The 13,831-nt window shown below is 51.0% G+C and overlaps 1 protein-coding gene across 1 annotated transcript; it reads left to right on the top strand.

Annotated features, from left to right (window-relative positions):
- Window positions 1-446: 446 nt before the first annotated feature.
- On the top strand, window positions 447-10,172 carry ISL2 (ISL LIM homeobox 2). Its single transcript, XM_034785003.1, has 6 exons — window positions 447-677; window positions 1,481-1,670; window positions 2,156-2,418; window positions 5,744-6,027; window positions 7,291-7,458; window positions 9,349-10,172. Exons 1-6 carry the CDS (start codon window positions 620-622, stop codon window positions 9,463-9,465), a joined length of 1,080 nt encoding a protein of 359 aa, XP_034640894.1. The 5' UTR covers window positions 447-619; the 3' UTR covers window positions 9,466-10,172.
- The last annotated feature ends 3,659 nt before the right edge of the window (window positions 10,173-13,831 follow it).

Raw genomic sequence — 13,831 nt, 5'->3', positions numbered from 1 at the left:
AACTGTTTGAATTAGATTTTAAAATACTTGAGCGAGCTGGTTTGATTTAAACACAAGGCGAAACATAATTCATTACAAGAGGGAGATTTTTAGTAATTAATTCGGAAAGGAGAAAGTCTCCTTCCAAAAGGAGTGAGGGCTGGGGGCATTTCTGGATTTCAGCTCTCACACAAGTGTAATAATCACCTCTTGAATGGAAAGCTCTGAAGCAGATCGGAGGAGTGGTTGCTGCTGGGCTAGAAGGGAATCTCAGACCAGGTAAACAGTGAGGGAACTGCTGCTTCTTGAAGCGTGGGGGGACCTGAGCGAGAAAGAATCTTTGTGTGTTGCACGGCGTTCCGCGTTCCATTGTTCACTCCTGGCCAATCAATTCGCTCCCTCTCCATCGCTTCCAATCGCCTCTGGGGGCTGCTCTGGCGGCCTGGTGAAGTCACTGCTCCCCCCCCTTCTCAGTGCTGGGCCTTGGGCTGATGCGTGCTGACGTCATGCTGCGTATGGGACAGGGCAGGCTCCACTTTCTAACTCCTCCAGCCTGGAGTAGTTAGTTAGCAAACAGCAGGCACTGGGCAGGCAGCCTGCTCTTTCTGCATCATAACACTTTGCACACATCTCTTTCTGCATGGTGGATATTATTTTTCATTATCCTTTTCTGGGTGCTATGGGGGATCATTCCAAGAGTAAGTTGATCTTTGGTCTGAATGATACTTGTAAATATTTTACTTGAAACGTTTAAGTTGATTCTACAAGTGGTTTATTTACAGAGATACTTTTAGAGAACATTATAAAATCGTGCATTTTTTAAACTAGGATTATTTTTGCTCTTGCACAATTTATTGCTTTTTGTTATTTTTAAAATTAAAAGCTATTTTATCTTGCTGTGTCACGATCTCGGGCTGCAGAATTCGTTGTTTCTTTTTTTCTTTTCAAAGACTAAATAAATGTTTTGTTGGGTTTTGCTCTTTGGATGCCTTTTATTCTAATAGCTCAGGCATTCGTCATTAATTATTAATATATACAATAAGAAAAATGCAAAGAGGAAAAGAAGAGCATAGTTGTTGTTTTTTAAATAAGACGAATAATAAATGCAGATGAAATAACCGGCAGATAAAGTTCGTCTGATTTTCCATTGTGTTTAAATATCTTCCAGTTCTATCTTTTCCATCCTTTATCCTAGGATTTACACCTACCAATTGCTTCTGTAAAATTTCCTTGCAGTTCAGGTGACTGTAAAAGTAACAATATGTGGAGAATAGCTGATTGCTGCAGTTTATCGATTTCACCTTTTCTTTCTTTCTTTCTTTCTTTCTTTCTTTCTTTCTTTCTTTCTTTCTTTCTTTCTTTCCATTGCCTGAACATTACTAGAGAATGTCTCCTAATTACGAATGTCTCTGTGATTGCAGTCCTTTGAGGCAGTTCTGATTAGAACTGATATGCCTACAGTTGTACGTTCTAAATTTCCTCTGCTCATTTCCACTGGTAGAAAAGCCCGGAATTGCCATGTGTGTGGGCTGTGGGAGTCAGATCCATGACCAGTACATCCTGAAGGTCTCCCCGGACCTCGAGTGGCATGCAGCATGTCTCAAATGCGCTGAATGCAGCCAGTACTTGGATGAAACCTGCACTTGTTTTGTGAGAGATGGCAAGACATACTGTAAAAGGGATTATATCAGGTGATTCAAAAAGCTCTTTATCCATTTAAAAAAAAAACTTTCCTCCGACCCATTTCTTAAGAGCTAATTTCAAGAGCTCCCCATCTATGAAATCGCCCCTCCTCCTGCTTGCTAAAGGAGGGAGCCAATACTTTTGTGATCAGGACAAATTATGTTCCTGTTTATTCGGCTTTGGAGACAGGAAGTTATTAACAATTGATACAACCAAACAAGAATATTAATAATAACCAGCATATCGGCGAGCAAGAGGCAGTATTGAGCTGCATATTCCCTAATGCCTGTTACAGAAAAATGTGGGTAAGGGGAAATTTTCCTATTGACCCCGAGCCCCCTTATCGAATTGAATGAGTGGGTCAGATTTGTTAGGAAGAGAGCAGAGGGGACCCTCTGGATTTCGCAGCCGGGGTGATTAGTTACTGGGGAGGGTGAGCTGGGATCAGTGGGGTGAGTGTGTAGTAGCTTCATGGCCCTTTCTCTCCCGGCAGGTTATTCGGCATAAAGTGTGCAAAGTGCAAGGTGGGATTCAGCAGCAGTGATCTGGTGATGAGAGCCCGGGAGAACGTGTATCACATCGAATGTTTCCGCTGCTCTGTCTGCAGCCGCCAGCTCCTGCCCGGGGATGAGTTCTCTCTACGGGACCATGAGCTGCTCTGTCGGGCCGACCACAGCCTTCTGCTGGATAGGAGCTCGGCGGATAGTCCCAGGAGCCCCGGCCATTTACAGAGCACCAGAGGCCTGCATCTATCAGGTAAAGGAGCAACAGATCTGCCAGGCGCTGGGGCCCACCTGGGGGTGTGAGATCATCAGCTAGCTAGCTTAGTAAATACAGGGCATGGACACATACACCTCGTGTATTGTTATCCCTGGGGTAAAATGCCATGCACTGTACAAACTGCTATAGCTGTGTGTCTGTGATATGGATAGATTGATACATGTATGAATAATTTTCTATCTAATCTGCCTCTGCCTATTAACGCTGCAGGGACATTTATATCTTTAGTTGTCCCTCTTATATGGCTACAGAAAATACATCTGTTATCACCACCACGCTGTGCTGAGTTATGGAGGCCTAGGAGATTTGGCCAGAGACTCCGCAGTCTTGAAGTGTTTCCCACCTGGCCTCACACTGGGAACCTCCCCCCCCCCTTCCATCTCCTCCATGTAGGCCTCTTTCTTCTGCGTCTGGGGAGTGGGAGGGACTGGACGTTACAGGCCACTTGCCAGGGAAATGTGAGGTTCTGTACACACCCAGAAGAGGAGAGGGAGAGGCAGACTGGGCGAGGGCAGAGCGGGGGTGTCTGGAGGCGGCTGAGGAGGGAATCGAAGTAGCTACAGGGCTGAGCGACCATTATACAGGCCAGGCGGCTGAATATCGAGCTACAAGTAGCTGCAGCTAAAACAAAAACAAAACCAGCGCACTGGGGAGGGATGGAGGTAGGACTCAATGAGGCCAGCCAGTCGGGCAGGGGAGAGGGACTGTGACAGCCCTGGTTGCCCAAGGGAGCAGCAGCGGATTAGTGGGAAAAGCTAGATGAACATGGCAGAGCCGGGGAGCGCCTACATACCCTGCTCTAGACACTGCAATGATGCCAAGAGGCACGGGAGGGAATTTCAACCACAGCCAGGACAGGAGACTAGAGAGATGGCTGTCCCCTTGGGGTGAGGTCCAGAGCCATTTAACCGGCCTTCATCCTCTAAGGGCCAAACCCTGCTGGCTCCCAACCCCAAGGCAGTTGTGCTCAGATACTAGGGTGATGGGCTCTGGCCCAGGAGACTAGCTCGACCGATGGATCTGCAGCGTTTGGCCCTAAACTCCAGCTCCAGAGCCAGTCCCATCATGTGTATGCGAGCACACAGGAGCGGGAAGACACGTCCAAACAACGGCTGCGCTTAGGAAGTTTTGGAATAAACGGGGATTCAGCCAAGGCACCCTGAACTGCCCCGGCAACAGGCTGCGAAGCTCTCGCTAACCGCGGGACAGCCCCGGCAGTGGTCCTGGCGCGTTCAGTGTGAACGGGACTAGAGCTCGAAAGGTGGCGTGTGAGTATCCAGAGAGAGCCAGGGCTGCTTCCCCAATGACCGCCACCCGGTCACTGCACACTCCGGGGCATCTTTCTATCATTTGGGGGAAGAAAAGCAGCTAGGATGGGGGTATATTTTCGTGCACAATCTGTGCTTTTCATAGGCTGCCCTCCTTTCCTGCGGGAATAATAACCCTGCGCCCGCTGGCCTAGGCCATGGATTAGTTCGGCTGGTTTGTTTCAAGAAGGGTGAGCTTTCACTAATCGGAAACATAATCGTGTGGATTTTAAAAATATCGAGCTGCAAAAGTAAAAAAAAAACAAAAACAAAAACAAACCACCCCTGCTAACACCAACACTGAGTATGAAGGGAACAGAAGCGAGATTATTCCTCTGATCAGAGAGGAATGAACGGTAAAAACAAAACAAAGCCTGTCTGCAGGAAGCCGAGATCCGATGGAGAAAGGGTGGAAGACCTGGTTTCGATTGTCTATTTTTAGGTCTATTTGTGCTGGCTGATTAGGATCTGAGCATATCGAGATTATAGGGCGGTAATGCCGCTGTGTCTCCATAAAGATTCTAGCCTGGTCCTTTTTTGGATACTCTGCTCACGCTGTTTCTGAATGATAATTATTGACTCATTATAGTTAACTAGTTAAAGATCGCGGCAAGCCGGCGTTTCCCCTTTTGGGGGTGATGTTATACCGCCCGTGTTATTGATTATTAAGGAAGCTCTTATATTGACTCCTTCCAGTTCGCCGCGTGAGAAGTGCTCCTAGTTGCACTGTTTTCGAGTAGAAATACCGACAAGGGTTTTTACTCCCGAGTACTCCCCGCCGGCGGAAAGCTGTGCAGATCCTACAATTCCCAGGGCATGGAAGAAGCGCGGAGATTAATGGACAGGGTCACAATTGCTAGCTAGTTAGCACTTCAGCACGCTCTTTTCCTGATTATCCGACTCCTTCTCCTCCTCCCCCACTGCGCTCTGCTCCGGTGCACCGGTCAGGGCAGTTCCCCCCAGCCTCCGGTGGGCTGTTTGATTGAACGGTTTTTAACTCTGTTCTCCGGGCCCTGCGCTCTGCAACAGGCCGCTTTGGGTGGCTGGGTGAGCGGAGCCGGCCCTTATTAGACCCTGGGTAATTTGCACTTGATATGAAATCTAATGGTCACATCTCAGGGGCAAAATGCCCGTTTTGGAATAATTAATATGGGGGCGGGGGTTTATTTATCGAGCCTGTAACCCCCACCCGGGCTTTCCCCATGAAATGTCCTGCTCTAAAGAGCCACTTTCTTCCCCGATTTGCCAGTCGGGAAGCGGCGCGGTGCCTGGGCTGGGCCTAGCCTCTGTGTGCAGGGCAGCTGTGACTCGGGGCCCCGGTTGAGTGAGTCTCAGGGCGATTTTCCTCCTGCCTGACTTGTATTGTTCGCCCTGTTTTCAAGAACCTCAGCGGCCACAGCCTGTTTGTTTCTGGGGGTGGCGGAAGCACCTTCCCCCAGTGCCTGGGGGGCTGTAAAGTACCGAGACCCCCCCTCCCTTGGGTGTTGAGCTGAGCCCTGGGATCCCCGCCTTGCAGTGTGTGTGATTCCGATTCTCCCTGTTACCTACCCGGCTGGGGAAGCAGGAACCGCTTCCCCAGCCGCAGAGTGGCTGGTACAACTCCCTGCCTGCCTGTGCTGGGAGGGGGGGGGCAGCTCCAGCTTTGGGGTGCGGGTGAGAGTGGCCTTTTATCTCAGAGGAGACGCAGGCCGCACTGGCTCAGGGGCGCTGGGCCTTGCAAGCTAATCTCCCAGGCTACATTTAGTGCAGGGGCTTATCTGCAACCCCTCGCTTCAGGGAAGCCCCTAGCAGGGACCCCCTCCCCGGGACCCACAGAGTTTATCCTGGGGGGGGGGGCGCTTCACTGCAGCAGGGGAGGGTTGAACACAGGCCGGGCCAGAGATCACTGCCCCCACGCTTCCCTCGCGGACTGGCTGGGGCTGGGGGCGCCCCGGGAAGTGGCTCAAACCCCAGCGCTAACTGGAGTTGGTCGCTTCCCCCTTGCCCCGCTGCAGACTCCGTGCCCGGCCGCCAGCCCTCTCTCCGGCCCCACGTGCACAAGCAGACGGAGAAGACCACCCGCGTCCGGACGGTGCTGAACGAGAAGCAGCTGCACACGCTGCGGACCTGCTACGCGGCCAACCCGCGGCCGGACGCGCTGATGAAGGAGCAGCTGGTGGAAATGACCGGCCTGAGCCCCAGAGTGATCCGGGTCTGGTTCCAGAACAAGCGCTGCAAGGACAAGAAAAAATCCATCCTGATGAAGCAGCTGCAGCAGCAGCAGCACAGCGACAAGACAGTAAGAGCAGGGCATCTTTTTCCACCCACAGGCAGGGGCCATTTTGCAGGAGGGAACGGTTCTCACTGTAGTTCCCGAGGACTCCTGGCCTTGGCCCTTGATTTCCCCCCAATATTACTCACATGGAAATATCTGGTGGAGAAAATGTCTGTGTGGGTGCGGGACAGCACAACCCTGGGGTATTTGTACAAGACATCCCCTCTGCTCCACGCTCCCTTTTATGGGATAAATCAGCTCCCAGGGACCAATTCTATCTCTATTTACACAATTCCTAAGATCCACATAAATGTTTGTGTGAATTTAAAACAAAAATCCAATAGTAAAGATGTGTTAAATAAATGAATATCCCGCGGCAGCATCTGCAACCCCCAGAAGTGAAACTGGTTCCAAATTGACCAGAAACCAAAAGTGAAACGGACTAGTCTGAGAGACATGTACAGAGTAAACAAACAGCAGGAACAGGGACCAGCGATCTAGATTTAACAAAAAATCGTTCCGCTTTAATAATCTACGGGTTTGTTGGCTACATAAAGAAAGCGATTTAGTTTTTAAAATGCATGAATTGTTATTATGAACCATGGCCGTGACCCATTAAGATATTTTGGGTTTAAGTTAAAGCTGGTTTGTCATGACAGCTACTTCATTCTTGCACTCGGGACATTGTTCAAAACGATAAAAAAATAACGCTCAACCCAAAGGGAAAGTGCTCTTCGGTGCTGAAACAAACACCTTCCCGGGGTTATTTTTTAACTTCTTGGGAGAGCCCTAAATATTGGTTTGACCCTTTTCCTCTTGGGTGCTCGGTTACAGCCAAATCATGTCAAGCTAATAATAATTTGTACAAGTGAAATCCCGGGCTGAGATGTCACTTTGGGTCGGTGAGACTGCAGGAGAGCCCGGGGGAGTGACTCTGTAACTCCGTTCTTGTTGGGATCAGGTAGAACGAAAGGCCCGGGCCCTGCTCCCCTCGGAGCGCCTGACCCGAGCAGCTGGTGGAACGGAGGAGGTTGCAGGGTTCTAGGCGGGAGGGAGAACAGGTCCCCGCACCTGGCGCTTCCACGCGGCCCAGGGAGCCGGGAAGCGCAGCGCTGGGGCGGGCTCCAGAGGGAGGCCAGCCGCGGTTTTAGAGAATCAGGACAGCTTTTGCGTTGGGAGAACCCGCGCCCTGGCTCTAACTCCTGCGGCCCCTGCAATGCCCCGGGCCGCGCCCGATACCGCAGAGCCTGCCCGGCCTGAGACTTTGCTGCTTGTCTCCCCCTCTAGAGTCTGCAGGGCCTGACCGGGACCCCCCTGGTGGCCGGGAGCCCCATCCGCCATGAGAGCGCCGTGCAAGGCAACGCCGTGGAGGTCCAGACCTACCAGCCCCCGTGGAAAGCGCTCAGTGAATTCGCATTGCAGAGCGACCTGGACCAACCTGCCTTCCAGCAGCTGGTAAGAAGAGGCCGCTCGGCTTGGCTGCGGGAGCGGGTCCCTCCAACTGCTCTTTATTTATTACTCCCCGACCGTGATCACCGCACTCCGTCCTGCGCCTGGGAGTAAAGTCATCCGCGGAGCGTCACGTCCGCGAAGGTTTCCAACTCCCATTGACATCACTAAAAGTTAGGAGCCGAACTGCAGCCGGGGATCCCTGTGCCTAGATTTTTGGGGGGTTGACAGTCACCCTGTGCCCGGAGGAGGAATGGTTCAGGAGCTCTAGCAACCCTCACTTCCATTTCCCTTGGTACATTTCGATGTGAATTAGAGAAAAGGGCTGTTCCCATGGGAGCTCAGCCCAGTGCAGCCCCTGAATACAGGCTGTATTAAGGGCACTTAGACCGTACGCTCCCTGGGGCAGGAGCTGTGATCCACAGCAGGGCTACAGGAATGTTAAACGGTCAGGAGACCAATAATGATAGAAAGGGGATTAGAGATAGGGACGTGTTCCTGGTGCGTTCCCATTTCAACGGTTCCCCGCACTCTTTGGCAAGGGAATAGGAAGTGTCCTTATTAACGAACAAAACAAAACAGCCAGTTCCATCGCACTTGGAAAAAGGAAGCGAGAGAAATTCCCCGAGACAAATCAGCTAGTGGTTTATAATTGACCATGTGCTAGTAAACAGTTACAAGGGGCCAGATCCGGACATTCTGACTCAGGAGTTTCTCATTCCTCGTTAGACGCTGAAATTCTCTCTAGACGGGCAAAACTGGCCCTGACTTCAATGGAAATTGGGTCAGGATTCCAGGGGCTGGCCCATGGGCTCTCTGGTTTTTAACACTCCCGTTCCGATGCCCAGCCTGCGCTAACTTTTCTCTGAGCTGGGTGTTTGTGGAGGAGACTCGGGCTTAGAAAAAGAAGCGGATGAAGCCCCCCGTTAATGTACTCCTCCGCTATCACTGTGATGTTTTAGAAGATAATCAAAAATTAATCTTGTGTTATGTTTAGTTAATATAATGGGAAAGTGAGACAGGAGTGCTGTATGAATAATTAAACGATCATTTACTAGCATTGGAAGAGCGAATTGATGAAATATGCTGCACATACATCACCCTGTGATATATGGAGCCCAGCACTGCGCAACTGCCACTGGACCACTGCCTAGTCTGAAATTAACTTCGAAAAGTCTAGCAGATTTCTTAATGGGCAGGAGAGCCTCTTCCCATTGCAAAGAAATCCCCGGGGGTTGCATTAGGAGTGTGCAGCACTGCTGAGCTGGGGAGATTTTTGCCATAGTGCCCAATAGGATTCCGCCAGGAGGAGGGAACTTCTCTCTAGGACGCCTGGGTTCTCATCAGCTTGGTTTGTTTATTTAATTATAGGTAATCATGTCCTATCCTTGTATTACGGATGAGATTTGTTTTGCCAGCACAAGCCCTGCCTGGCAGAGGGGCTCTGTGGTTTGAATGTTGGCAAGAAGAAGAAGGAAGGGTTCTGCGGGTTGTGTCGCTCCCCTTGTGCTAGCCCCTGACAATAGGCGTTTATGGCATTACTCTGAGCAGGATGGAGGGGTTCTTTAGCTATGGGCATCCCTGCTTGGGTGGGTCGAGGCTAGGTTTAGAACAAGTGTTATTTAAACACGTTTGAACTAAAATGTGTACAAACCCTGGAGGAGACAGGGCATGTTGTATTTTAGCGCTTTATCTGCTGCAGGTGAATCTTAGCTAGTTTTAAAACCCTGCCTTGAACTTGGTGCTAGAATATTTTTTTAGCAGCGTCTAATTAAAACGGTTAACACGATAAAAAAAAAAAAAGCTTCCCCCGGTCTAGATAAGACAGGGATTGGGGGCTCTGAATTCTGCCCACATCGCTCTCACCCATCTCCCCCGCCTTCCTCTCCCCCCCAGGTATCCTTTTCCGAATCTGGCTCCTTGGGTAACTCTTCTGGCAGCGATGTGACCTCCTTGTCTTCCCAGTTACCTGACACCCCCAACAGCATGGTACCCAGTCCTGTGGAGACGTGAGACCAGCACCCCCCCAGCAGATTTGGACTTTCGCATGCTCCTGCTCCCTGCATGAGACAAGCCCAGCCTCGGGCTGGCCCAGAGCTCCAAACAAAACTTTTTATAAAAATATTATTTAAAAACAAACAAAAATATGTCTTGACTGCCAAAAAGCACCAGGATTCTAGCTGCCTTCACCAGACTGGAGAGAACTCTTCCCTCCCCCTATTTTTTCCTTACGGATTTTTTTTTCTCCCCAGAGGAAACCTGGATTTACTAAAATTAGCCCCCAAATCACGTACTGTATAATTGTAGTTTGTACATTTTTTTCTTTCGTTTTCCTTTTTGGAAGAAAAATGGATCTTTTGTGTCTTCCTAAGACTGTTGGAAGTCAGTTAAATCATCTCAGCTCGATGTTGTCTTCTGAGTAGTCATCTCCACCCCAGTGTCTCTCACAGCACCACATGAGTGAGATCATTCCATACTCCGCATTATCCCTGACTTGAGAACCTTGTCCTGTTTTTGGTGGGGGGAAAGGACCCCCCCCAAGCCGCATGATTGCTGGAAAACATATATATGGAAATGAGACTTTTATTGAAAATGTTAAGTTATCTTATGGACGGAGGACAGATTGTTTGAGCCTTTAAAGAACAAAAGTAAGTTATTGTTATTTATTGTCAGAGCAGCAGTTAATAGTGGGATTAATATTTTGATTTTAATAAAAAATAACCCCATTGGAAAGTGCTACATCGTGTGTGTATTGTTAATCAGCTCTGTCAGGTGAAGAATAAAGAGAAACCAAGGTCAAAATTCTGCGGAAATAATTCTAAGGGGCCATCCTTGAAAACAAATCTGCAGCTCGAAATTACCATCCGGAATCAAAATGGTCAAACTAGAAACAAGATAGATAAATGACCTCTTCTGCCATGGTATCAGAGGCTTTAAAGTAATACACGGAGCAGCAGGAATCCGTGTTGCTAACGAGCTCCCAGTAATACTGAGCTAATAAAACTAGCAACGTTCATCGAACTGCATTATTTATAACTGTTTTCTTATCAATGTATATTTTAAAAAACACCCTGGTGTGGATTTTGATTGATAGTAAACGGAAAAGCTGAATGCCCCCCCCCCAATAATGATTGTATAATTTAATCGACTTGCCTTCCTGAATCATGGCACTACCTGTTAAAGCATCCTGTCTGCTATCACAGGGTATTTTTAAATTAGAAAACAAAATTATTTCCAGTTTCAACGTGAACCATTTTTCAAAACCCCAATGCAAGCTGCCCTTCTTCCCAGTGCATCCCTGGTGAAAACGTTTGTTTTCTCAGCAGTAAGAGACAGAGATTTCATCTCCAGGGCAGCAGCATAGAAATGCTGGGCAGGGCTGGCTGTAATTCTGCTTCTCTTTGCAGCTTCTTATTTCAGATCACACTCAATTGCCAGCGACTGGGGTTGTCCCTACAAATCTATTAAATGTAGCACCAGAATTGGAGTTGTTTTGTTCTCACCTGTGATTCTGTTACTGCATTTACAGTTAGGCCCTGGCCTGCGCCCTCCCCCACGAGGCAGTGTATGGAGTGGGCTCTGGGTTTGTCCGGCTTTAGCTGCTGGGATCCTAATTCACAGGGAAAGTGAACTGCTCGGGGTGAACAGGGACGCTGTTAGCACGGGCTGGGCAGTAACCCGGCCCCCAGCTTCTGACCAGGAGAATATCATTGGGCCAAAGGTTACGTCCTCTCCCCCACTCTTTATTTGAGGATGTCTCTGATTCATGCGGGGGGAGGGGTGAAGGCACCTTTAGAGCGTGGGCGTGTGAAATATATTTATTGACAATTTGCTGCTCAATAAGGAGATGAGGATGAATCTGCACTAGGATCGTTGGCTTCCTTCCACCGGTGTAAAGGTACTGTCAATCCAGAGCCATTCCGGATTTACACCGGTGGAAAAGAGGGCAAAGCTGGCTGTTAGTAGGGCTAATGACTTGAGCTTGGCTGTGTATTAGTTATTTCACCCACCGTCCCAGAGCTAAGACCCACTCCGCCCCTCCCAAGTAGTTAGAGCCCCTGTCCTGCAGCCCTTCATGCAGGCACAACTTCCCTCGGGTGTCGGCCGCAGTGGGCAGCGTTGTCAGCGCCCTCCAGCAGCCCAGGCTGCAGGCCGGGCCAAGGGCGCCGGGCCGGTACCGGCCCTAGCTCGCACTCACTGCCCGCGCCACCTAAGCCGGCCCTGCTCAGCCTGGCCCAGCTGTGACTGTTCCTGCCGCGGACACACACACCTCGGTTCTGCTCGGTAGCTGCATAACTAACAATTAGGAGGGCGCTCAGGTTGGGTTTCGGTTTACAAGACTACTAATAGCGCTGCAGTCTGTGTAACAGGCTTTTCAGCACAGAGCCGTCTGCAGCTCATTGTCTCCCGGGCTGCAATGCCCAAGCCGAAGCATTTAGCAACCACGAATATCCTTTTTTTTTGTTACGCGGCTTGCCACTCAAGAGGCCTAGTATTGTCCAGGCTGTGCAAAGCACTTACCCTAAACTGCTCTGCTGGGGGGGGCTAAGAGGCTGTAGAAATAAAACCCTTTGCACCTAGGGAAGGCGAGGGGCAGAAGCCGGGGAGATCACCCAGAGAACAGCCCCCACACAGGGAATCGCTAGTATCTAGTAAGTCAAATAATAATTGCCGAGCCCCAGACACAAGCCGCCAGCTCGACCTTTTAAAGGCCACGTAGCAACGAGCTAATTAACGCGCTAAATCCTGTGACAGCAGCTTGGGATCCCCGCGAGTGGCTCGTTTGTCCTGGCTGTCCCCAGAGTGGATTTGTGATGTGATCAATCTAGTTGCATTTATTAATTCTCCCGTCTAGACAGAGGCGAAGGCTGGGCGGCTCCTTATCTGGGTTTGGCATCACCTGCAAGCGATACACTGAAGGGAGCCACAACCACCCTCCGTTACGGGCGCTGCTAGTTCCCCTCCGAGAACCAGTCTGGCGTGTCCTGGGTTTATTTTCTTTGCAGACCCAAAGGCGAAGGGTTTCTCTGGGGAGGGAGGGGCCCCGCTTGCTGCAATGGCCCCTGGATAGGCCGTGCCCAGGTCAGCTGGTGTGACATTTCAAACCCCGCCGCCGGCCCTCTGTGTGTGTGTTTTAAAGAGAAACTGACTAGTGATCGCAGGAAATAAGAGGCAGATACTGAATCTCCACCAGGCCCCCGGGCCAGGCCATGAGCTGGAGGCTCGAGTTCTCAGTCACAAATATTTAACCCTTTGTTTAACCCTCCGGTGCCAGCTCTCCACCCCCTCCCTTTTGGCAGTGGGAACCTGCCCCCTTGCAAGGGTCTGGCACAAGGCAGATGCCAGATGCAGGGGGCTAGAAGAGCCCCATAGACGGAGTTGCGGATGGATTTAGGGCTGGCCAACAGGATTGTGGGCTTTCAGCGAGGGGCAGAGCTGGGCTTTGCTCAGAGGCTTGTCTCTCTGTGTCCCCCTAGGAGCCCCTCGGGCCAGCTGGGGCTGCAGGCACGTCACTGGGGGCCGGGAGGCGGGGGTGGGGTGATGGGGAGACAGTGGAAAGGGCCCGAAGTCTGGTTTTCTTCTAGTTCCCGAGAGACAGCAGCACTTTGCCTTTAATAAGCTCTTTCTCCCGGGTGTAGGAAATGGGGCTGCAAACTCCGAGATAAGAGTCTAGATAGGCTGGGTTAATAAGGACCAGGTTCGCCTCCGCACTGCCCGGGCAGGCTTGGAATGAGAGCTGCTGGATCCTTGCAGATCGTGTGCACTTAACCTAGACCGCTCCCCTCCCTCCAGTCCTGCACACTCAGCCCTCCAGATCTCCCCTAGGGGCAGGCGGGGCCTGACCTGAGTCAGGGACAGCGCCTCCAGACACCTTCCCCAGGGACACAGTCCTCATCTCCACTGCTGCTGGAGTGGGGCGGAGCTGCCCCCTTTGCATTAAGGGGCACGGGTTGCGGAGCTGATTGGAATCGCTGCATTGAGCGCATCCACCGCGCGCGCGGGCGTAGCTGTGTGTCTAATAGGCACTGGCCATCTCCGCAGCCCGGCGTCGGGCCATGCAGGAGGCGCTCGGTCATTCCCTGCCTTTGTGCCGGCTCTGACCAAGGGAGCCTGCCCTGTCTGCCAGGGACAGGTGGAGGCTGCAGGGCCCCGAGCTGAGGTCAGAGCCCCGCTGAGTTAGTTGCATCAATAAGGAAGCTCAGGTCTCCCCCAGCCAGCAGGGGTTTCCCCGTACATTAAACTCTCTGTTGCAGACAAGTCTCCCCTCCCGCCTACCAGCAATGAACCGGGCAGGATTATGTGTCTGCCGCAGGGCTTGCGCCAGGCACGGGGCCAAGTGGGCCCTTTGGGGTGACTCTGTGTCTGGTCCCAGCTCTCT

Source organism: Trachemys scripta, chromosome 10 (assembly GCF_013100865.1).
Source record: "Trachemys scripta elegans isolate TJP31775 chromosome 10, CAS_Tse_1.0, whole genome shotgun sequence".
Lineage (NCBI taxonomy): Eukaryota > Metazoa > Chordata > Testudines > Emydidae > Trachemys > Trachemys scripta.
The sequence above is the reverse complement of the archived record's forward strand: the minus strand, read 5'-3'. Positions and strand labels throughout refer to the sequence as shown.